The sequence below is a fragment of the Branchiostoma lanceolatum genome, chromosome 14 (genome assembly GCF_035083965.1).
Source record: "Branchiostoma lanceolatum isolate klBraLanc5 chromosome 14, klBraLanc5.hap2, whole genome shotgun sequence".
NCBI classification, from domain to species: Eukaryota; Metazoa; Chordata; class Leptocardii; order Amphioxiformes; family Branchiostomatidae; genus Branchiostoma; species Branchiostoma lanceolatum.
The window spans coordinates 8508928-8535680 of NC_089735.1; the positions used below are offsets into that span (position 1 = coordinate 8508928).

At 42.7% G+C, this 26753-nt stretch overlaps 1 protein-coding gene across 5 annotated transcripts in view; it reads left to right on the top strand.

Annotated features, from left to right (window-relative positions):
- The window catches only part of LOC136448544 (pituitary homeobox x), an 83124-nt gene that overhangs the window by 40756 nt on the left and 15615 nt on the right, over positions 1-26753 (top strand). For 3 of the 5 annotated variants that reach the window (XM_066448150.1, XM_066448151.1, XM_066448154.1), the window contains one exon: positions 5451-5664. In XM_066448150.1, coding sequence (XP_066304247.1) covers positions 5451-5664 — 214 coding nt within the window. Of the gene's footprint in view, positions 1-4269; positions 4336-5450; positions 5665-24941; positions 25171-26753 lie in introns of those variants that run through there. The other 2 variants (XM_066448152.1, XM_066448155.1) reach the window with 2 other exon arrangements.

The following is a 26753-nucleotide window of genomic DNA, read 5'->3' on the forward strand; positions in this document are numbered from 1 at the left end:
CCGGTCTTTCCTCCTCGTAAGCAAACTTCAAGCTTGGCCAGGTGCAAGGCACTCGGGGTCAATGACCTGTAGGTCATATGTAGTATTGAAAGTGACAGAAGTGGCAAATATTGTCAAGAAAGCCCAAAATAAATCGTTTTGAATATATGTATGCCAAAAATGGGAATGTAGTCCTTTAAATATTTGTTCAAGCCACATATACAGCAAATTTCAGGTCATTCGGTTGAAATACAAGGGCGCAGGAGGCCAAGATATGCTAAAAATAGCCTAAAAACCTCAATAAAATCACTTTCAAGGTCAATATCAAAAAAAGGAAAAGAACGTACATTGGTTTTTGCCTACATTACCTCTGTACCAAATTTCAGGTCATTTGGTCAAAAAATGACAGAGATGAATCGATTTGAAGATTTGACAGGAGAAGAAACATGAGAGAAAACAATATGTTGAGCCATACTTATGGCTAAACATAATAAAATATGATACTCAATTTTTTACAAGCTGAAGCGGTGTCGATTTCCAAGCCGTCGGGTCCATTTCATAATGACAAATCGTGTTTATGAGATCAACATCACCGTTCGCACTTCTCGCAATTATCGAATTAAATCCTGCCCAATCAAATCCGTTAACCGAGTGTCTGGCGACACCGCAGGTGTGCTGCGTGACAACAAAAATGTCCCGTCGAGCGACATTGTTCCCGCCAAATTGTTGTCCTTTGTGATGGGATTATGTTAGAAGGGGCCAAGTGTCCATATGATGAATGAACTATGTGTATAGATAGCGCCCAGAACTTCAGAAGCCTTACCCTCGCCACAGGGCTGCCTGAAACACAAGTTGACTAAAAAACAGCAAAAACAAATGTTAGGAACCCCATAATCAATAAGAACAATACACAATTGTCCAATCGTATGAAATATGAATATTGCCAAATTATCCCTTTTTTATTCCGATTGTGAAGATAATGAAAACGTTGATGACAATAGTGTGGTTTATTGATAGATTGTTTGTACGCTAGAGGAGAAAACATGAGTGGACACGTGTTTGTTATGTTGTGGACAAGAGAACGATTAAAAACTCATCAATCTTCATTGATCAAACGTCGGTGGTGTACCTATCTGTTCACTGCCACAGGTAACATGTCTCACCTAGTGAGAGTTGTACCCTCATTAACATTAATCCGCCGGGTTACATAAATCCGCCACTTTGGAAAACGGTAGGTTTGAGAGATCTCTAGTGCAGCACACCCCCCCCCCCAGGTATGTACAGTTTGGATATACAGGAGTGCATTATACTGGGGGACGCTGGGTTGAAGATCTGTTTGGACGTATATTTTCAGGGTGGAGGAGTTATGTACCCTGGCGGAATTATGTTAGTTACCTGTGCTGTCAGTCGAACACTGTTTTTTTTACAAATTCAAAAATGGGACAAATCGTAACGTCACTGATTATGAAAACATCCTTTACAAGGGATGCGTATCTCGAATTAAATTGAACCCCGCTTGGACACGATTGTCCTTTCGGATGGGGACGTAAAGCCAGCGGCCCCGTACATGGAAGAGCTTCAGGCGTTAGCCTCAAGCGTAAAAGAACCCAACACACTAAGGGCCTCTTTAGACCTACGACACTTAAGAGTCGTGCGATCATCGTCGTGGGCGACGTCGCCGGCGACGGTATTTTTTAGAGTAGGGGCGACCCGGTGTGATGGTTAAAACGCGAGCAGTAGCAAAGCTGCATTGCTCAAGCACTAGCTACTTGAAAAATTACCATGCTTCACCTCGCTTGAGGATGACTGCGTTATATTTTCTATCTCGCTATATTGAGTTATCATTGGAAGAATTTCTTGTTTTCTACTAAATCAATTCAATCTATTGTTGCTAAGATCAAGGGCTTCAAACAAGTACAATAAAACATGTAATCATTTTGAAGTTTCATCAAGACCCATCACATACCATTCTCGAGGTATCGTGACGACAGACACACACACACACACACACACACACACACACACACACGCACGCACGCACACACACACACACACACACACACACACACACACACACACACACACACACACACACACACACACACACACACACACACTGTTCTTGCTGATTGCAATTAGTATCGTTTGCAAATGACGTCACAAGAGACAACATGGCGACTGCACCTGTTCATCAGGATGTCGATTTCAGTCTACTTTTCCAAAGCGTTGAAAAATAAAAAATGTGCTTATCTTTAATAACTATACACTGCAAATACAGCTTTGGAATATTCTCTTTTTAAATCTATGAGATATAAGTAATATGTTGTTAGTATTATCTACAAATCTTTTATTAATCGAACAATTAATCAGCTACATAACATTTTCAAAGCTAGAAAAGTAAGATTGCTAGGGATAATTGTACGTTTGATTTGATCAAATGTGGAAGTAAAATATTATATAAGACTCTTTGTTCTTGAATGCAATAAAGAAATGAAGTTATTCTGTCTATATACATGTCGTCCGTAATTCGGGTTTTAGCTGCGAAGCTCTATTGTCCTTTAGTCAACACCCGTCGTATTCTTAAAACAGAATACTGTCGACTGGACCAGATGTGACAACAACTCGCGATCGGTCAAACAAATACTGGGGAAAAAAAAGAAAGAGTCCACATTTGGACACGGGATGGTCACCTGTAATCTCCAAGCAGATGTGTTTTTTAGAATACACATGTTTTTTTTTTAATAACTCTTAATAGTAGTTTTTTAATTTTTCTTCCTTCCCCTTCTCTTAGAAGACAAAGAGTGAAAAAAACGTAGTGCTACAAAAACGGGTGAAATGCTGCAAAAACACTGAAACGGAGCCGAATCCTGCTTAGAGACTAGGTCACTTGGGTAACATAAGATCTACTCGGTTCAGATTTATGTTTTAGTTTTACACTTAAAGATTTCTATCTAATGTTTTTGTCATTAAGAACTTCGACAGTATTCTGTTCTTGATACATACACTGTTGTGATGTAAAAAATCAAAACACGATAAAACGAATGGGGAAAATATATTTTGTGTATCCGCTGTCCAAATGCTTTCAGAAATATCTATCTACTTACATAGTAATAATGGCGGATTGATAACATCTTCTATATTGATATGATGTTGCTACTTTTGTTTGATGTTGCAAAGGTATCTTGTAGAGTTTTTTTTTTTTTAAATTGCAACGCTTTAAACAGAATTTACAGAATTTTGGAATCTTTTCCTTAATTGTGAGGATTCTACACATGCGTCGCATGCACCTGCTGCTATCCTCTAGTGCGCATGCGTCGTGAATGACACAGTTGTGGATAATTCCGTAATTAGTCGTAGGAACACTTTAAAGCCCACCTTTTTAATTTTCCGCTATGGCGATGGTTTGATGTGCCCGACTACAAGGGATACTTCAAAAGACCTACAAGCCGGCCACACATGTGTCCAGGCCAGGCCAAACGCTTTGATATCAAGAGAACACGTGCTTCGTTCGATATTTTCATGAGCCCCATCGCAATCCCACTCAGATCAGACGTATGTATTTTAAGAAATCTCGTGATAGACTAGCTCACCGCTGTCTTAGGGCCGGATCAAAGGGATTAAGAGAAGTTAATTACTATACGCTCCTTTATCGAGCATCCTAGACCCCACATAAGTCCCGTCCTTCCCCCCAGTGTTGTTGCTACTTCTGTGGGTAGTATAGTTTCAAACACCGACATACCACTCTGCAAAACGGTTGGAAAGCCATGAGCTGTGGTTTTAAACTCTAGTCCACAACACACGACCTTGTGGGCAAGAAATAGAAGGGTGAAATCCCGAGATTTTGGCGAGATTTCAGGGGTAAACCCTGGCCATAATCTAATAAGGTTTAATAGGGATTCCCCTGTAAGTATATCTAGGGGGATCTCTGGGCCCAGTGTAACTTTCTGAGTGGATTATCCCGGTGTTTTCCCTGCCTAGGACAGGTGCGTAGTGCTTTATAAGGATTGCTTATTTGGGCGAGTCCCCACTTCTAATTGATATTACACTGTGCTCTTTTTTTCTTGGCCAAACAGAGTTGAGCCGACTGCATGTACTTAGTTTACTCTGCGTGTTTCAAGTGGTGTTGGCCGTACTTACGTCTAGTGCTCCCCACACCTGCGGTCTACCCTTATACAGGACGAAACTAGACGGCAAATTCGCTGTAGTTACCGAGAAAATCAGGATCTAGGACGTGAAACGGTGGACAGTACTATTGTTTTCTCTCTCACTGACGTTCGGTTGGAGGGACGAGTGGATTTGGTGAGGATGGACTTTTTTCTCCGACCCTACCCTGTCTTCGTGTACCACAGAAGCACGGTATTTTGCACTCTTGTTTAAATTTCTCTCCCCCCCCGCTCTATTTCTACCCCCCCCCCCCACCACATGGCCAGAAAGCGTGCGGAGGGTGCCTGTTAGTTGAAAAACTCGATACGGTTTAGAGTCAGACGATCTACCAGCAGACACCCTGTGTTTTAAGCCGGACAGGAAGAGCAGGGTATCCCCCAAGCTAGCGGCTGTGCATCTGTACATGTGTGTGCAGGCAATTTGGGACTTGTTGGAAAGTCTCGGGGTCTGGACTGATAACAAACAGCTCTCGGATCGGACCTTTTGTCCATGTATAATTGCAATAACGAGTAAACTGTAGCGGGGAAAGGCTTGTGACATAATTGACACCACATCGCATAGGAATGTTGGAGTAGGGGCTAGGGGATATACCTGTCCATTGGTCTAACTAGCTTTTTCATTTTCTCATCTTCTTTACTTTTTGTGACCGCATTTATGACTCAGATGAAGTATAAGATCTCCCAATACTAACTACGTTCTGGCCTTGCGAAAAATATTTAGTATAACTACAAGAGAGAGTTCTAACTATGAGACAAAGTTTAGATCACTGTTCGGTATGTAATTCTGGTCTAGAACTATGGCAAACCGAACATGTTAACACAACTGTCGACAGCTTACAGAAATTTGTTTAGGCTGCTTGTTTCACGCAGTTTTGGTGCCAAGAACTTGATAAGAGCGAAGTGCCAGAGGGTATACGGTGCGGCCCAGGTCTGCTTTCCGTCCGTGGTTGTCACAGTGTACCTGTCTAGTATAATTTGTCCGCTCCACATGATAATCATTCTAATTACAGGGTCAATTTTCTCTTTCTTCGCTCGCGAAGATGCCAACACCGATAAATCTAACCAAGGATAGCTATTTTGTTCTTCCTGTCTCCCGAGTATCAAACCGCCTACCTTCCTTTGTTAGTAATATCTTGAATTACGCCACACAGGTTATTAACTTAAGCGGCCCGTGTTGTTCTCCATATGTTTGGATGTTAGTATCCGGCAGAAGCACTAACAGAGCGGAACTGTCAATAAGTATAGTTTTACCTTCTGGTTCTAAGGTTATTTGTCTGTTAGAAGTGACACAAGATGTTTCTGTCTCAGCCACAGGACTGGATGGCGTCTAGCAGCGACGTGAAGCCTCACCACGCGGCGATCAACATGACCGCGGCCGCAGCAGCAGGGCTCGGCGGTGCCTCCGACGGTACCGCCCGCCCGATCACCCCCAGCGCCTCGGACGAGGACTCCCTCGGGCCGACCTCGCTGGAAGGCGGCGCCGAGTCGCCCTGCGTCCCCCGCACCGACGACGTCAAGCCAGGTGAGACGACCGTACCTTTCTAGCACACCTGGTTTGTGCCTCATTCAAAAATGTTCGCCTGAGGTGTTCTTCCCGTTTTCACTTAGCACCTACCAAATACAGTTCAACAAGTGTATGTTCTTTTGTCTTCTTGTGATATTATACAGACTTGTCACATTTTGACATTGTATTGTCATATTGCGCAGCGAGTGGATGTGTATGTGGCGCGAACAATCCCAATGTTACCACACGTTTGTATAACAGTATGTAACGTTACTTCAAATATCGCCCTCCCCCATGTCTTTCTTTACCCCTACCTGTACACATCTCTACCCACCCGCATGACTACGGCTTCAGTTCTAAGTCACACCCCTATCCTTCCTAAGCAAGGAACAATATCCATCTTTTCTTATAGGCCACGCAGTTTTAATGTCTTCCACTATTGTGCGGCGAAGTTGCTTTGTCCGGAGCTAATTCCTATCCAATCCGTCCAATGATCCCTCTGTTGTTTTTGACTCTCCACTCCCTCACTGGGTGTTAAGAAGTCGAATTTTCCCCCAAAGTCCCTGTGCATTCACCCACCAAATTGAATCAAGTCTGGACGAACACAAGACCACACAGACTGGACTTCAAAGCGTGGACCGGACTGGGAGTTTCGTCCTTGTGTGGACGGATTAAATCTCGGAGGGAAGACTCTGAGAAAGTTTAAACCGTGAGGAAGTAGTGACAGGTGGACGCATGGTCAGGGTCTGGTCAGTCCCTTAAGGCTGACCACAGAGATAATGGTTTACATTGCACGCCTTCCTGGCTTAAACTAGCCGCATCTTAAGTTCCTTAAGAAAGGGGGGTTCGGGGTTAGTTTAAGAACCCGTATTGCCCCGCTGACCTGTTGGGTAGACAGAGTCTCCGCTATTTCTTGGGGATTACATTTTGTTGCGGTGCCTAATTCTGACTATTTTGAGCTATACGATAACTATTGTTTTTGACAAGATTATTAAAGACGTTTACACACTTGAATAAAGTATCTGGACCACAGGGAGATTCTAAAAATCGTTATTCTTAAAAAGATGAAATGGTATCTAGTGATATATATGAATTGTTAGTTGGGAAATCTAGCAAGGATTGGGTAAAGTGAGAACATTGGTTACGCCTCTTTGGGGTCAAATTTGCTGGAACAAATTGGGCTGAAATTTCTTCACTTTCTACATTTTCTCCACTCAAGCTAAGAATGCCCCCAAACAACAGCAATCTTTTGTGATATATTTGTCGAGTATTTGAGTTTACCACTTATTTGAAAGTTTGTGTGAATTCGAAGTATGGTACATGGAATTTTTGTAAACATAAATCCTATTGAATAAGGTGGGAGGAGAACTGCATAAAAAAATGTATGATGCCTGCCTTTAGGTAAAAATATTTCTCTATGTTCCCCCAAGGCTATGCAAAGTGGTATAAAAGTCTGAAATTAACAACAGAGAATGTAAAAAATGATTCCATAGAATTCACAACGACTTTGATTTTTAGTCTTTTTGCAAACAAAATAACATACATTTAACATGTAGAGAATGATCGCTATGTTGCGAGATTTTTAGAAATACGGAGGAAATGTTCTTAGGTGGTCCCTGTACAGACACACTTCCACATTCTTGAAGACTTCCGAGGATAAGAGAATGAAAGAAAACTGATAACGATGACCCGGTTTATTGTTAGACAAAGTATCTGTTTACCAGTAATATCCCTACGCCTACTCACACGCAAATAGTTCTATAAACATTGTCGTCACAGTATTTGAAAAATACAGATGTACATAACTGAAAATATTTAGCCGCCGGTCACTCTAGAAATAATCTTAGAAATGCTGCAACAAAAATTATTTAAGAAACAATGTAAGTTATCGATAATTGGTGTAAATGAACACTCAGCTTTTGATTATAAACAAATATGAAAGAATGTCAGGGAAAAAATGGTAAAAGGCATTTTTTCGCGGCTAGAATTTGACAAGTAAACATGCAATCGACTCCGTGTAAAATGTCTTGAATTGTTTTCGTACCATTACGTTTCTACAACAAAGGGTGCGAGTTTCATACTCTGGGTAATTAGCTGAAATAAAAGGTGGTTCAGGATGTGAGAAATGCTTGAGTGGTCACCCTACCCTTTAAAATTACCCTCGCCACGTTTACCAAGAATTCCTTCAAATAAATCAAGGCAGGTTTAAGTTGTGGTAAAGAATGTGCCCATCACTTGAAAGCAATTATTTCGTAGACTGTGAACATTGATGTTTGAACAAAGATGCGAGTCAGGTCATTTCAGGCTATTTCTTGTTCAACCATGCTCAAGTCGACCATTGTCTGACTTTGTGTCATCTATACGTGTATTAAATGATAATTATGATAATAAGTAGACAAGGCCGAAAATCACACTGCACTCCAGTTTTATAACTTTTGAGATCAGTGCAAGTTAACTTATATCAGTAGCTGATAAACAAAGGTAAAACAGGCACAAATTTAAGCACAAGTAGTCCAATAGTGCACCAACGCCCCCCCTCCCCACGCCACATGTTACAATATACCTGTCTACAGTCTAGAATGTCTTTTTCTTGCATTATTTGCAAAAAAAAGTCAATTCAACAAGAATGTAAATGTATGAATAAGTTGCGTTTATACTATCACATTTACAAAGACTTTTATGGCTTTGTATTCTTATTGCTCTGTTGTATTATCTTATTGCTCAGACATAATCATTTTAGTAAATTCCTTGCAAGTGTCGTGGATGATTCTGATTTAAATCATGACTTTTAAAGATTTTCGGTCTTTTGTGTTGAAATGAGGGAAGTTATGTGAAAACATTTTATCATTTCTTGAATTATCCTTACTAAGTGGAAACGCACAAATTAGTAAATTCTATAACAGCATTGCTACATTAGAATGATGTCCTATTTGAGTTGTCCTTACGCTGATTTCTAAATTGTATTTTGAACCAAAATCTTCCTGTTACTTTTGATTTTCATTCGTTACAAAAGCAATTAATTTCTTTTTTAAGAATTGAAAGTATGGGTAATACGTATACGGTCATATTTCCCGTGCTTCTGTGTGGACATATACCCGGGCTTTGGAAGATATTGTACATGTATTTATGTCTGTGTATTGTCTGGTATATATCAATATTTGTATAGCATTAGCATATAGAGAGAGGCTATACAGTCAATATTTGCACTGAATGATATAATACCTACTTGTGATGAGAGGATGACATTCTTGAATTATACCTAAATACATTTAGTGAAGCGTTGTGGAACCGGTGGTTTTATTATAATAATAGCAAGGCATGTCCTGTATATGCACATGCATACATTTTCATATATTTGTTCTAAGACTTTGTGGATATTTTGTTTTGTGTACTTCAGATATATTTCCCCGTTATACCTACAAACCCCAACCTCCAAACGCGAAATGTTTTGTCAGAAAACGTTGTTTTTATTGAACAGCCCGGTCAGACTATCTTCTGCTTTCTTAGAAAATACAAGGGTTTGAGTCAAAGAGTTTTATCTTCGGAAAAAAGCACTTTGGGGTCTCAACATGACGTGTTTGGGTAGCCGTAGTGAACTTTGGCGTGTGAGAGGAAAGAAAATAACGGAGACTTTGTCGAGATTTTTGTCCTAATTCCCTTCGCTCAGTATGGCGCTCGGTAAGTTCTGAATCTGACAGAGGAGAGACTAACGGTAGCATGCTTTTTAAGGATTTTCGGACTTAGCATGATACTTTATGTATTAACGCTCTGCGTACGCTTTCGACTCTACTGGTATTACCACCGTGGTGGGATGGCCTTTTCAACTAATGCATTCTCAAACGGGGATATTAGTGTCTCTTACGGAGTAGCTTCTAGGAATGAGGTATTAGGATTAAGAAGGGGACGTTTGCTTTCATCTGAACGGAGGCAACATCTCTCAATCCCTGTGTTTACATTGAGAACCACACTCGCCAGACCCACAAGGTTCCGGGGCTCCACACACGGTAGGGGGACAGGGCCGCTGCGAACTTGTGAAATGTAACGGATCTGGAGAGTTTGAGTGGGGGTGGGGAGGGGGGCAGGTGTGCCGCGTGTACACCACTTTTAATGTCGACTCTTTCACGTCGTCCGCGGTGTCTTTCTTCGAGTAGGTCGCCGGATCAAGGAAAGCTCTTGCCAAGTCTTAGGAGGGCTTAGACGGCAAAGCGATACGGCTTTTCTCCACGCATTTCCTGGGCGCTAACCAGGAAATTTTGCCGGGAGCAAGACTTCGATTTCAGGGTTTGGGACGAGTTCTTGGGCGCTTAACCCAATAAGCGTCCATTTTAATAGCTGTGCGCGCGGCGGGCTCAAAGAGGGCCCACGCCACCACCCGCATTTAAAGTCTTTTCCTCTTGCCTTATTTCCTTCTCGGTGTAGGTACAGATCTGTAGCGTTTGAAGTGCACAGGAATATTCATTCGTGAAAGCTGCCACGGTTTATTACAAAGAAGGGAACCAAGCTAGCGAGAATTTACCCACAAATCCGCGCGGCGCTTCAAAGAACCGAAGGGCACCTGCGTCAAACCTTCTCCTCCCCGCCGGCACGACTCACGACAGGCCCCGCGCGCTCCAATAAATGCGGTTGCGCTATTTTAGAAAGATAACTAACCTTGCAAATGAGCACATAAAATAAGAGAAAACCATTATGGCCATAACGTTCTCTAGAGAGCACTACGTTAGCCCTCTCCGGAGCCAGCGAAATGAGAGGATTAGGTTGAAATTACCATTTTTGCACAACAAACGTGTCCTGCCTCCTAAAGTTGGCGGCATTAACCAAACATGAAGGTGAAAGGCAGTTTGACGTCGCCGAAAATACGTCTGACTGGGGGCCTTCATATCGGTCCACATGAATCTTTCACCACCACTCATTTTCTGAACTTCGTTTGATTCTCAACGATTCTCTCCTTTTGATATCTGGACTACGCCGCTTTTTTCTTGTCGCCGAAATTGATTGTATTATTCAAGAGATTTAGGAGGGTTACTCTACGATGCATGAGCCGCTTTTCCAAATTGAAGTATCGTTTTACCGATTTCGATTACCGCCTGCAAAATGCTGGATATTGCGGATATTACACGAGCGTATCTATTTCATTTTGATGGGAATGCCCGTAAATTGACAGTTGACGATTTCGGGAAGAGAGACAAGGCCGGTATACGCCGTATGTCAATTCCAGCCCACATCAGCGATTTTCTTTAATTTTCCCCGGGCCAATCTCGGAAAACAATCGAGTGAAGAGAGATGTCTGTGGCGCTGAGCGGCAAGAGGTGGGAAATAAAGATAGATTGAATTTGGAGCTAAGCTCATCACAAAATGAACGACGCGGGAAAAATTAACAAAGCCCCAAATTAGAGGCAAAACCCGGCATTAGGGTACGGTAATGATACGGTGATGGCGAGTTTCGCGATAAAGAACTTTGGAATTAGGAAGAGACTACCCAGACTATATTGAGCTATAGGCAACCGCACTATGCATACAGTCGGATGAGGGTTCCTCAGATTTTAAGCTACTTGGATATACCCAATAGCCGTAGTACCTTATAGAGACTAGGGGTGAAGAAGGCTGGAGTATTATACGCCTAAATTGTCCCCTATCGGGTCTTAGCTCGACTTTGAAACAGTGACGGCTAAGATATAAACAGACGGCAAATAAAGTCGGCCTAACGTTTATTTACTTTCAGCCGGGCGACTTCTGTAAGCTACAATGTGACGGAGGGTTTTGCCTCGGCTCGGGAGGAAAATAATTTTCGGTATCAACAAGCGGAGCCCCTAAAATCCTCAGGTTCTGAGGACGCTTATGCTAGGTTAGACTATAGTCCAATTTCCTATCTTACACAAGAAGCCCTGATAACGAATGATGAACGAGGGCCGCTGGCTCTACTGACAGGCCGTCGGCGACATGCGAGGGAGGCGCCGCCGGGGCAAGCTGGAGAGAGTAGGCGCTATCAAAACGGAGAGAGGGCGGCAGGGAGGAGGTAGAGAGAACGGGTCGATGGCTGGGCGTCGGAACGGGCTTCGATCGCTCGTGTAATTAAGACTGGTAGGAGGAGGGAGTGGACTCGGCGCGCTGTCGCCCATTTTGTACGAGCACCTGACGCCTTTAGCTCCTCAACTCCCAAACATTAACACTACCAGGTGGAAACGACGTCGCACCACAACCACTATCTGTCACAAACCTATTTCCGTCGCTACACACTAAGCTATACCGTTCATTCTCACTACATCAAATTGCGGACATGAAAGGTCTCTTTTTGATACATTTTTGTCACCCCATCTCTCTCCTTCCGTCCTCCTCCTAGACACCGTGTCCTTGGTTAACACTTCCTTAAGTCTTCCTCCTTCCTTTAAGATAAGTTCACACCACGCACACCACCTTCCGTGCCTTAAGAAGCTCATTGTCAAGACCCTTAAACCACATCCGCTTCTAACCCCCCTCCCCCCAGGCGGCAAGGCACCACCAGTCCCCACCGGCGACTTTCAAAAGGTCGATAGCCAGTTATAGACAGAAGAAAATCCCGCGTGCCCTGTTGAAGTTGGGGTCAGGGTTTGCTATGCAGTCTTTCTAACGTCTAATTGACACTGAACCCGCCAACGGTTCAAGTTCCAAACTCTCTCCGATACGATCACACAGTCGCCCAAGTCATTAAGTGAGGAGGCAGAAATTGTTTAGGTTCGAATCAGCAAAACTTGGCACGGGGGTCACGCCGATAGTAAAACTCGTGAAAGGAGTTAAACTCCTGCGTTTGATTGAGCTGGCGAGGGTCGACAAGGTGTCAGAGAAAATGGCTACACATAACTTTATCGGGAAAGTAGTCGTAAAATCGCCCCAGAGAACATAATGGAAACGGCCAAATCGATATTTGCGAGGGGACGTCCCGAAATTCTTCGACAGGCTGAGAACTTTTTTGTCTCGTGCAATTATCATCACAAAAATTGTGAAGTTATTAGATTCAGAGTTTTAAGGACTTCGTATTTCTAAAACTATCGTGTTTCTTTTTCTTGTCAAATTTGATTGAACTCTCGCGTGGTTTGGCGTGAGTTCTGACAAAAGTTCGCACACACACACGATCACAGCCAAATCATTTCATAAAACAAGTTGCCCTTCTGTCAAGGGCGTCCTGCCTGGTGTCCTCTACGGTCCACAGACCCCGCTAACAAGGTCCATGATTAAACCATAGACCTGGAATATATGATTAGGCCAGCTTCATCCGCAGAAGATGCGCCCCTGTCGACGGCAGGAGGTCGCGAGGTCCATTACACTGGGAGGTTTATCACGCCGAACCATCTCACCTGACTATGAATGCACGTTACGGCCCACCCAATTTGTGAGACCAGATAAAAAACACTGATGGCAACAGACTGGAATCACCACCGGCGATAAGGACTTAAAGCCTGTATTCAGGGCGGGGAGAGGGAATAAACGGGTCGGGAGGGGAATCCAGCCGGGTGACAGGATCGAATCGCGCTATAATGAAACTTAGAAATCTTTCTCCGTCAATCAAACAGTCAAACAAAAGACGGCAGGTAGATAACCATCGGCGGGACATATGAGGGGACTTTCCACGTCCTAGTTTTGTTGTGTGGTCGCCCAGGCCGTCCATCTAGGTGGTATTGGTGACCTGGTGACACTAAGTTGCCCGGAGCCGTTCTTTCCACTTCGCAGTGGGTTGGATTAAACCGGGGCTCTATTCCAGAGAAGATGGACTGCCTGATCCCTCCTGTGTCCAAATCGTCCATCTATCTCCCTCGTTACTTAAAAGCACATCTTCCTTTCGCCTAGATTGACCACTTCGTCTAAATACCCCCTTTTCGACAATTCCTTGGGGTGACGTTTTGGTGCTGGAAATGGCCAGGTTGATCCTCAACCATCCCGACTCGTCAATTTGCATATTATAGCCCTTGTGATCGATGTACCTTTCTTAATGTCGATTTCACCCCCTGTGTCGAGAAGCGGCGCGCTAATTTCGCTCGAGATTTCTTGTTAATTTCAATTAGAGTTCGTACAGAAGGATTTGCGTGATGGATGAAGTTTTCGCCGGGAAAATTTCTCACAAGCTGCGCGCGTGTGTCAAGTTATCGATCGTTTTTTTTACCCCTTCGCTTCAGGGAGAGAATCCTTTCTCCCCCTTGGCACAATGTGTGACGATTTCGTGATGGAACGCACTGAAAAAGAAATGAGAAAAGTTTGAAGGCGAACTTTACGAAAGGGCGCGCTCTCTGACCCGAAACACTTAGTTCTCCGGTGTTGAAATATTCAGAGCAATATTTCTGTCACTTAGGGTCGCCTTAAATTATTCATACAGCGGAGATGAGCAGTCCATTTAAAAATTACATCAATCAAATCATGTCTGATTCAATTTGGAGTACACGTTTCCCTGTTAATATCTCCATTAGTGTTCCCCCTCTGGGGTCACCTTTTCCCGCTAGCACAAGTGCCCCGGGAAAGGACCGAGCTTTGCCGCGAATTTCAGCAAGAATTACCGCCGATGGAACGGGATATGAGCGTGACCCTGGGGGCCAAGCATCTTCCAAGTAGATCATCCCTTTGCTTTGCGAAACTGCACGTGTATATTATCTGATATTACGTCCTTTCTGCCCAACGCTATAGCGAGGATATTCGTTTCGTGTAGCGGGATTTTCGTTATTACCGGGTCCGTAAGTCCGCGTTTCGGGCCGTATCGACCGTTCTTCATCCAGGTTCAAGTCCGGATCTCCAAACTTTACAGACCTTTTTGAATTTATGATGAGTTTGAAAATGTGCACCGTCTCTTCGGAGCATCTTAAAAGTCACCCCTGTGCCGTATAAGATCATCCTTCGTACTGTGTCTTTGCTCTTTGCGTGACGTGATTGTCCCCAGCTATTTCCTGAACGTGACCGACTCTTACCACTTCCACTTCCACCCCTCACAAATCCCCTCGCGTGACGAAAGAAAGAAACGAACCCCTTTAAACACTACACAAGCACTCACCCACACTCGCCGCTTCTTCTACCATTCCGTCCAGAAAAAATATTTTCCTTGGCACTCAACTAAGGAATACATCACATTCCGCTATATGTGTGTGCACCCTGCAGTGATTCCCACCTCAAAGTGCTTTCAAACCATTTTCTCCTAGCCCATTTATTTATTTCTCTCTCTCTCTGTCTACAATTCTCACCACGTGTTCCTCTCACCAATGTTTTCCATCACATCGAGTTATAACAGATTCAGACACGCCAAACTGTAATTGTGGAAAAAAATGTTGATCCGTCAGATTTATAATTTTGATCCGAGGGATATCTATGGGAGGTTGTAGAGGGGAGAGGTGGGGAGATATTCCCGTAGGTTTATCCGCCATGATGGGATCTTATCCGTCCTGCATTGTGAATAACTCCGCTCAAAAACCGCCGAAACGCCCCTCTATTAAAGATCCACGAATAACTCAAAATCAAGAAGAATATATCATATAACATAGGACTTATGTTGCATACTTTGAACTTAAATTGGATACTTAAATTCGTTTTGAAATCTATCTACTTCATTTTTATACGTACAAACACACGCGCGCGCGTGCGACATGGATATATATAACATTATCAAAACAGGTTAGTATTTTAACATTTCAATTTTGCGTCCTTAAATTTCAAGTTTGAACGAACTGTTTCGTAAGGAACAAAACCATAGACAGATTAATCAAGTATCAAGATTGGAATTTCATTTTAAAAATGGGTTAGTTAGATATTTTGTTAAGGTAGGTTTAGATATGTTGTGACTTCGGGTTCCATTAATAAGATAGCAAACGAAAAAATTGCACGTCGCCGTCAAAAGCGTTCAAAAATGATTCCCTTTGGTGGACTGGAAACCTCGCCTTATCTGTGAGTGCGACATATGAAACATACATAAAGAATCAGCCACTTTTATGGGGGCTTAAGAGGCCTAATTCAAATACTGCGACCCGCACTCTCCCTCCGACTGTCTGTCACTGCCTCCGTACCCCACTGATGGAGTCAGAGCCCGAATCACCCACCGGTAAGATATTTCCCATTTCCTTCCATATTTTCCAGGGGAGTTGAGAGAGCACGCATTTCTAGAGGGAAATCCCTGATATTTGAATTAAGGGTAAAAAGCGCGGAGTCTGTATTTTCTTCCCGCTGGATGTTTCTAAGTGGTGTGGAGATTGCGGAAATGTTGTTCAGCGCGTAGCGCGGGTCAAAGAGGGCAGGGAATTTTTAGAGGAGTGCGGCGCGAATTCCTGACGCCCAGGTAAAAAAAGGGGGGCTTCAACCCCCATGACTGGTCCCTCTGTCTACCTTAAATTCGTCACTTGATCAGAAAAGGATGGCGCCGAAATCGGCTTGGGTTTTAACTCGGCCTGCGGCTTAGATTTTCCCCCAGCGAGCTTTTCCGAGTCCTACGGTACACAGAATACGAGAAGGGAGTATTTGACATGGAGTTTGCACGGTTCCGGGCGGTCTTTCTTTCATCGTTAGCATGACTATGTTAAACAACGGGTGTAGTTTATGTGTTTTTGCGGGCGAATTGGTTCCGTTATGAAGAGGATTACATCTCGGAGAAAAACGCAGGGGATAAAGGTAGATGTCACACGCGGGAAAAGAAGAAGAGCCACTGTTACGCACCATGCTTGAGTACACTTATGTCATTGTAGAAATATGCGCTCTGTGCGTACAACACCGGACAAACCGGTTACTCCCATACAACAAAGTCACCCAGGCTTCATCTTTACAATACCAAACATACCTGTCAGCTAAGCAACGCGATTGGTAAATAGAGTTCGCCGTTATTTTTGAAATTTCGTTATAAAGCGCCGTCCAGATATGTTTAGAAATGCGTATGTTTGCATGCGGTTTACCCGAAGTCGACACGAGTGGCTATAAGGAACATAAATCTCTTCTTCATCTGTATATAGCATTATAAACACCTTATACAAGTGTCCTAAGGCCCTTAAGAAATACAAATAAAACTAGGATGATGTAAAAACAGGAATATCATTGACGCTTTAGACATATAGCGCTGTTTTCAGACGATTGTAAAATACGATGGCGCATTCCCATGTACACAAATCCTATTATTTTATCTCCTTTTTCTTCTTTGGTTTAAAAAGAAATGCCCAAATCTTCCCAACCTAAAACTGGTGTGTTTGTTCGGGTGTTTGGTTTCTAGCCGTTAGATTTTAAATGTCAAACGAGCAAGCTATGATGTGTACACCAAAGCGGCAAACCTTTGGAAAGATATGACATTAAGCGCGTCCACAAGCCGGGCGCTGATTTTTTAGCCTAGGGCTTTTTCCTAAAGTCTCTTTTAAATACGGTAATGTACGCTCAGTAATGCCCGCCACCTGATGTACGGGAAAAGTCAGGTAAAAGTGCTGTTTTTCTCTGAGCTCTCCCATCACACTTAGTCAACAGAGTAAAGCTCTCTTCAATCCTGGGTTCCACCCCACACAGAACATGACGCACCGTATCCGTCAGATTTGTACGCCCCGACATTGTTTGTGCGCGGCCTAGCTTCCTTTATCCTAGCGTACAACACCTTTGCTGAGATACTACTTACGTTTCCAGCTCTTAACTTACCCTGGAAACACCCTTAAGAACATTAAACGTACATGCTTTGATTCACACCTGTTTTAAGAACCTTAAAAACTGAAAAAAGTTATTTCATGATTCAAATTTGGACATGGATTTTTTGGTCACCATATCGAATCGCGTGAACAGTTTGAAATCTTGTAAAGATATCAGTTACTCGTGTTAGTTTGGATGCTACATTTTACGTACTAATGTGGGTCCAACAAGATATATTTCATTTCTACTATTCGTTTACATTTTAGGTTAACAAGAAAACTATGATTAAGGGTGCGTATGTCAGATTTTTCCAAAGTTATGTTGGTGGCATTTATGCGAGAGGGAATACGGAGCTCCAAAATTGCTATTTTTAAAAAAGCGTTTTCGTTGCCGTTATTTGTACTTGTACGTCGTTTAAATATTGCAATTTTGTGTATGATATGAGCTTCTTATTTTAAGATTTTGAGAAGAAAAAGATGCAAGCTTTTGGAATGAGTTTCCCCTTCCAAAATGTCTGTTGAAAATGATATACTCTTATACATCGTTGTTGTGTTGAGAAAGTTGACATGCCTGTTTCAAGAACCCCTTTCTTGCACCCCATATGATCTCAATTTCCCGAGCATTAATCCCTTCCTAATAGCACATTTTCTATGCTGCCTAATACTCGACATGAAGTTAGGTCGTTAAAACTAAATGCATATTTGTTGATGTCGTAAAGTGCCTTGGGGTGATACGACACGAGAGAGTGATCTATAATGGGGAACGCGCTGCTAAATTACGTTCTTTTTTAATGTTCCAATTGGAAAGTAATTGGCCAGTCCTTTTGAAGATGAAATTATGTCGAAGTATCATTCGGTCAAATTACATGGATTAGCGGTACAAAAGCAGAACGACATATTATGGTTATGTAGTCGTTTGCGTTCTGATATGTCGAATATTTTCGCGCAATTGTGTTTGAGAGAGGGAGGTAGAGCACGGAAAGGTTGTGGGAAAGAATATGCATTATGTTTATTGAGTTTCGGAATGTGTCAGATTTTAACCGTTTTGGGGAGCATTTTTCGTTTAGAAGTCCCTGCGGAATAATCATTTCAGCAATGCTAGGGACCCGTACTTAAACAAGAATATGTTTAGGGACAATTTCCAAGGGAATAGCCCTAGCCAATACGTCCCGACAGAAAGATGGCGGCGCCGATTTCGCTTGAGAAATAAATACATAGGTAAACATTTTGGGAGATACCTGCACCTGGGTACAGCCGCTAAATATGGAATTTTGGTTCCTCACATCCTTTTCTAACGAAGGGGGGAATATACCGTGCGTGGATGGGTCTAATCCAGGCAAATATCGGGCGGATTTGGGTGGAGTATATTTCCGCTGAAAATGTTTTATCGCCGCCGTGCAAGCAGCGGGCTGACGCACTTTAACGGCGCCTTAGCAACAAAGCGGATGAACGCGTCTGACTTACGTTCCTTCCAATGCTTCTATAACACTAACACTGACATTAAAACCTAGATATTCCTATCTTTATGCCATTTAGCGTTTAAGAAGGACATTTTAGGTGATTTTGGTATATTTTAGTACCCAAGTATTATTGTGGAAAGGCTGCAAAGTTACGAACGTAAATATAACGATAAAATCTCGACATTTCTACTCATCTCAACTTTGAATGAAATTACTTTTTTCGTCCGTATCAGTTTTTACTGATTTGTACAAGAATTTTGACGTTTTTATTTTTAAGGAAAGTTGACGGGTGAATTCATTTTCAGCTCAAAATGATATAATCAAAGAAACATAACATTTGATCACACAAATATCAATAGCTATTAGAGTGTATTTTTCCAGACAAATAGATAAACCTTTTCTTTAGTACAGTATATTAGACTTTCCGTGTATTGTAGCTTGAAAATACTGCATATTACTCGTCATCGTGTTTCAGTGAACTTTCGATCGCCCAGAATTTCTTCCTCGTTCCCGTTGAATTATGAATGCGTATATACATGTTTCATCGCTATTTGCACGGGCCCAATGAATATTTACTCGAGGATTTGGTCCAAAATGGACACAATTATAGCTCCAGAATGGAACTCATCAAACACTGTCACCGTAGACTCATGTATTTTTCACGAAACTAGGGTGAAATCGAGTCGTTATGTGTCTGTTTCAGCTTGACAGGGTGTGGTGTTCTTTTCAAACGGACGGCAGCGCCAGTTTCTTTTACCTTACGTTGATGCGAGCCTGAGCTCTCTAAAATGGGATGGCATAAAATATTTACTAAATAAACATACTCCTTGTATCATGCACCAGCGAAAAAGAAACGCATGTCCTTCGAAAAGGTCGAAAGGGACGACTGAAGCATGAACGTTCGTATTGTACAGTATAAAACGCAGCGTCTATTATGTCACACTTCTTCCCATTATATTCCTCTATGTATTTGATGAATTCAATACTACATATTCGTGAGAATGCTGTGTGCACGTTTTAATTTAGTGAGCGAAAGAAATTAGACCATAATTTTTTATGCCAAGCTAATTTCCACAGCACAATAGAGCAAACCGAAATAGCGTGAGTACGGATATAAAGCCGTATGCCAATTTGTAATTCTTGATAGAATAACTGTTTGAAAAAAATTATGTACAATCGTGCTACATTATTGTAATACATTTTTGTATACGTAATTACTCTAAAATGACTTCGAAGAATTGAAAAGAATATGGGAGTGTCATCTAAATTCCAAGAATTGAACATCCGATGTACAATACAAGTCAAGCTACACCAAAATTGAAATTTTTGGGTGCAAAAGTTTTTTTGGGTTCGCGGCTGAAAGCCATCAATACAGTCTGACCCACCATTTTTTTCTTCGTACGTTGCATTTCTTCTTTCACGGACATTTCCCAACCTCCATCCAGCGGTTGTCTCTTGTTTGAAGCACACAATAATATATTCCAGTTCGGATGCAAACGCGTTCGATCCGTCCTCTTCGCTTGTTCTTGAAACCGAGTACATTTTCCAGTGTGAGTTTCAACAAACCATCATCCGAGCGCGCGATATCGCAGAATCGAAAAACGGCTGCCGCCGCCTGCCTTTTCTCGTCTCCCCTACTCCCTCGCCTCTCCCCGGCTAAAGTGGCCGACTTGACACGCTGGCTGCACTATTTTGAACCCGTTTGAGCTTTGGTACCCTAATACCTGACTCAGGGCTCTTGTTTGTGGAAGGGATGTGACAATAACCTTGCCGATTTCGTCAGTTGGACTCGGGGATTTGGGCGAATATTCATGCCGCATTAGTTGAAAAGTACCCCTATCCCATCTCGAGCTTGATCACTGCTAACGATAAGACAATGTCAGGCTCGTCTTATGTTCTTAGATAACAAGATGTTACCAAGAAAACCTTTCTGAAAGGATTTCTTAAGTCAAGTATAGCCCGTGTTAAAAAAACCCTTGAAATTTTGTAGGCGACCTCCAATATTTACAAAGCTCAAGTTTAAAGCTATTCAGTCACGTAAAAAAGGGGACTTTACTGAAATGTTGTTCTAGTTGTGCACATAATCCAGACTTAACCCACACGCACACGCGACAGAATCCGTACTGGAAACTCACCAAAGTAAAAATTAAAGTGGAGAGAGCTTGGAGAAACGACCCGTGCTTAATTCTTTTGGCATGTCTGGTGTTGTCGAAAGCGCAAGAAGGGTTACAGGTATTTAACGCTAAACTCGCACATCAACAGAAAGCTTAGTTTCGAAGTATCGCTGAACGCACACAACAATTTATCAGCTCCCGCATGCATGGCGAAAACAAATTGTAATCCAGATGTTCGTTTTGACACTGCGAAACCCATGATAAGATCTCCAATAGAAAGACGGTGCGTCAAATGCTCGTATGGAGTTAAAAGAATGGCGCATATGGCTCAAACATTTTCTGCTATAAACCCAGGGTTACGTTTCATTTTACGCGATGGCATTTTTAGTCCAAAAGCATCGACCACACCTCTACAAAATGTGATGTAGTTCGTTGTGAAATTATTAAAGTGCTCAAATTTGTAAACACGAAACGTGTTTTTCTGATTCAATTTGTGATGAAACGTCGCATCGCATCGCAAACATACTTATGATGTATGAGCAGATGCGAGAGCTGATTTGTAGCGGGCGTCATCTCAACAGACGGCGCGCTGAAAATATCGAGATAAAAAAAATAACTCTCTTGCGCTCTTGTAGAGCAGGCTACTTCTGCTCAATTGTGTACAAATCCCTACACTTGAGAGGGAAAGTTCAGTGGCTGTCTGTGAAGGAAGTCTCGGCGCCATGTTTACATAATGATGGTTAGGACAACCGTGTTTTCTAAAGTGAGTGGTAAGTCCCGGGTAAGACTCTGCACACGGCACGGGTTGTCTGCAAGATTAGCCCGCCCGCCACTCCAGCCATGTTTGGTGTGCTTAGGTATAAACTCCAGTTACAAACCTCGCGCGCGCCTGTGTTTGTGTTCTTGTATCACCTGCCTCGAGAACACCTTGTCTGAAGCAGGTGTTTTTAGTTCTTTGATCCACCGCAGTACGACAACAACACCTAGCTATCTAAATGGCGGGAAATCCTGGGTGTATACGACTACGTGGTCGGTACAAAACAAATGTTGAAGCTATTTCTGAGGTCTCACTCCGCTCTCCCTGGTATCAGTAAGATAAAAACAGACGATTATAGCACTAGACGTGTTGACAGGCCCAACACATGTACACATACACAGTTGTTGGGAATTTAACATGCGGTGTTTTTATTTTATCGGTGGAGAATAAAAGTCATGGAGAATACTGTATGTCTCGTCTATTAGGAGACGGGTATTTGAACCGCGGACACGGAAAAAATTAAGTCTCTTTCTTCATATCAAAAGGAACCCTGGATAAATATATTTTTAGCTGAACAGTGGTATACTCTGGTATACGTAATACAATATCTCCATTGAGTAGAGAAATTAAGGGAAAAATAAATCGAGTTAGGCAGCACTATTTCACTTAAAGAAAATAATACAATGCACGTCTGTACTACTATGATGACAGAATGCGGGACTACAACATACTATAAACCAATCGATTTGTTGTGACAACAACTTCGGTATGTCAACTAGGAGTGATACTGTAATTTTGCACTCTGTTGTTTCTTATTTACGTTTCATGTTTAAGGACAATTATACTTCGTTTTTTTACCAAAAACAATGAACAAGACGCACTGGGACGTTTTAAGCTGTTTGCGAAGGTCCTAGTTGTTCTGAAAGGGTTGTCTTGGTTTTTACCAGTCACCAAGCGATGGTTGAGAGGCCCGCGACTCTCATTTGTCCATCTGTTTGATGAGATGATTGACAGATGCCTGACAGGTTTTCTCCAGCTGTTGTTAAGGAAGAGGGGTGGAAAAGTGTGTCGGTCTTAAACATTTCTCCACTTATCTCCTCCGAGCTTCCGTCCGAGCACAACCCGACCCTCGCACTGGGACTCCGGAAGAATGTGTAGAATTCTGATCATTCTAACGCGTTGCCAAACTTGTCTGTAATTTCTTCTGCAATTTGCTCATTGTGTTACACAAGGATGCCAGAAGGGATGAAGAGAAAGGGGGGGTCTAATGAAGATGTCTGTACTCAACACCCAAAACAACAGCTAAGTCCGCTCGTGTGGCGGCGATGCCCCTTAGTGATGGGAGGGCCAGAGTCTTAAGGAAAGGTTGCAAGGAATGCACAGTGCCAGCGGAATATAGAACACACATATCTCTGACTGTAATTTGTGTGGTTAATAACCGTTACTATTATAGGTTATCATGGCCCGTCATTTGTCCTAGAATGGACGTCGTGTGGATTCCATGTCGTCTACATTTTCAGGTGGACGTGAAATGTGAGCCACCACGCGTATGGAACTCTACCCTACAACCGCACACCACTCAACACACAACCGACCCATCAAGTTTCACAAACCCCGCAATATACGGCGTGGTCAGGACAATGTAGGGATCGGAAGTCATTCCGAGATTCGCATTTGTTCTCTGCACTCTAATTAAGATAATGATTAAGAATTAAAGCCCATGAAAAGACGCAATTTTTGTCACTCGTGTTTCTACCTCTATGGGGTAGGTTTGATTGGCAGTGGGTAAAGCCTATAATTGTATCGCCAGAGGTAAAGATGGGACAAAGCAACCACACTACGGCTAACCCCTTCTCACATTTCACACCTTTTCTCTATCTCATTTGCCATTTAGAGTTATAGTTATAATTCTGTCCAATCTAAAGAAATAAAGATGTTATCTTTTAAAACGGACAGTACTTGCGACATCACCTGAAACCACACCTGTATATTATCTACTAGTATTCCAAGCTAATTTCCTTTGACACTATTTAAGCAAATGACGGTAAAGTTATTGTTAAACTTCCAAGCCAAACTTTTCAAACCAACGTAAAGAGAAAAGGGATTGTGAACATAAACGGCAAAAAATAGTAGCTGCCAATGTTTTTGATGTTATATAACTCCGTTTAATTTCTTTAGAAAGGTGATTGGCTATCCAGATGTTTGTTGTTGTGTTTTCCTTTATGAAAAAGAATAAAAGTTCTTATTATTTTATCCGTCAGTTTGAAGTATTGTCGAAGCGCATTTTTGGCGACAACAGACGGCACTATCACTTTTAGAAGACCCTTATGCCTCTAGTCTAGCATCATAATGAACACGCACATGTTAATGACATTAACTCATTTAGCCTGGGGTGTTACAGACAAAGGTTTTTCCTGAGACTAGACTTGAAGCATATCTAACATCTCTAGTGGATAGGAAGTTGGTAAGGACACTTGCGGTGGATGAACAATAGGTTTTCATCGACCCAACCCCTGCGCGCCATACCCTTCGGCGTAGCTAACGCTCGCGATGTACAACAATACTCCCAACAAAAGGCGTCGGAAATTAAAATTGGGCCCAATTGACCAAAAATCGGGGTGCGTGATAATGACAGCATGAAATGTACACGGCTCGTTGTTGACATAATGAAGACGAAGTTAAAAACGTTCTGTAGAAAAGGATGGGCATTTCCTAGGGCGGCCATCTTGGTTGGTGCACAAGTAAGATACCACACAGGCAACCGCGCAGTCGTAGTAACTTCAATGACTCAGCGAGTTGAGAACATCACGCACGCTCACTTTCTATCAAACATCATTTACTTAAAAAAAAGATATAACAGTCGCTAGCTCGTCACTCGCAACTGTGAGTTTTAAAAAAGGGGCCCAAAAAATCAATGAAAGAAAAGCTGGGCGAGTCTCTCCTGACGTTATCGTTTTCGACGGTTGCGTATTTGGTCATATCCCGGTCTTACTAAATTAAAGCGATCCTGGATAGAATAAGCCCAATAAAGTTGCAGGGTGACACTAGGCTCTTAGCGTCGGGATTCAGGGCAAATTATTTTCCACCTTCCTAAGTCGAGACGTAATCAAGTCGTGTGGGTTTTTTTTGTCAGCCGTTCAGGAACTGAGATATAATGGTGGGATTATGTCTCTTTTCACCCAAACGAATGCATTGACTGAGTTAAATTAAGATGCCTTTTAGTGGGACTAATTGGCGCATACCGTCTTCTGGGGTCAATCCGCTGTCCGACCGCGCATGAGACACGGTCGCACGCAAGTCTCCTCCCATTCGGTGAGACCTCCGGAACTGAACCCGAGTCACCTGTGACATAGCCATTGATGACCTTTCCCCTCTTACATCTGGCAGAGAAAATCCCCTCAACCCACCGCCCTCTCCCCGTATCAAGACAGAACATTGTCACCCGGCTTAAGGTAAACAGTATTTCCCAAAAGCGCTTCGCCCTTTTTCGTCCACCCCCGGAAAGATGGAACACTTGCCGAGCGAAGCCGAGATACTCGCGCGGGACGCTATGCGGGACACCAGTATCCTACCCCAGGATCCCCCATTGCCCATTCCAGGCAAGTACCGACATTAATCTTGTTAAAACTACGTTTTCGTTGTCACTTGCTACTTGATAGCTACGACTTGGGTCGGAAATGTCGCCACAGTGGTAGATTTTTCACCGGGACAGGTAGGGGAAATGGGTCCGGGACGTAAATGTTTATTCATGAGGGGAAAGCTTTAGGGTCTGAGGGAGCGGTGTCGGCCCGCACGTTATGGCAGTGTTATCGAGCTTCTAACGTTTTCCTCCACCCAAGCTGAGCTGGGGGCTTTAGTCGAGGAATTGAGCTTTGCCTCCTCCTAGCGCGACCGCCATCAATTTAACGTCTTGGGATAGAGCCGCAGACAAGTACGGCCTATTTCTCTTCTTCACCTGCGATCCAACCCCCTAAAGAAACCCTCAACTTCCAAATTCAGGAGAAAAAATATACAAGAAAAGACAGCGCGGCAGAGATTATAGTACTGAAAATAAAACCAGCGGGATTTTTTTACGGCTAGTTTGAAATCTGAGAGCAAATAGAACACAGTGTGAGCGCGAATTTGAGGGATTGTATGCAATTACACCGTTCCAATTTCTCTTGCCGGCTATCTGAACGTATCATAATTTCTATCCTGCCGGTGATAGATCATATGAGTACCCCGGCCCATCATTTTTCAGAGCGGACAAGGGGTATATAGCTATCTGACTTTTGACACTCGTGAGCGGTTAGCGAATTCATAGAGTAAAGCCATCAAGACTTGATAGGCCTTTATAACTCCATATCTGCTATTTAGGCTCCGCCATCCATATCAGCATGACTGCTGGCTTATAACCGCGCTCGCTCCCAAGTCCATTTAGAAAATTTCGATGGAAGTTTCCCAAAAAAAATTGAAGTCATTTATTTTACGATATCGAGTGCGCCACCCTTTAAGTGGAAGCGAGAGTGTAATAGATAGAAATTAACGGGGGCCATTTAGTGCCGAAGATGGAATATCGGATTTTTGGGACTACCCATAGATCAAATGTTCGCGAGACTGGCGGTTGATCTGGCCTAACCATCCCTGGATCTCCAGAAGCTGAAGAGGATTTGCACTAGGCGAGATATGGCGCACTTCTCCGACAATTTTCAGGATTTGAACAATTACGGAGCCGTCCGGGCTACGGCTGAGGCCGCGGGCGGGGACGCTAGCGAGGACTGCCCCGAAGGTAGGCCGCGCGCGGTACGCTACCTCGCCGTCCGACCGGGTTGGCATGTGTATTCTACTTTCCAGACCTTCTATATCTCTATTGTCTTGTTTATTTAGTCTGTTGCAAGATTTGGCGCGTGCGGTGAATGGAAGTTTACATGTTGTAAAAAACAAAACAGCTGTCAACATGTGTATTCTTCAACACGGGATTGGGAATTATCTTTTCTAAATATTCAAAAATACTGAAATATTCCGAGCTTTTAGTTTAAGAAACAATGCATATATTTAGAAAAAAAATCTACATTCTCTTGTGTAAAAAAATGGCAATTTTAAAAGGGAATGTGAAGAACTTACTTATTCAAGTATTGTAATATTTAGACCCAGAACTCAGAATTCGGATTGTTTTATAACTATTCATTGTAAAATTTCGAAG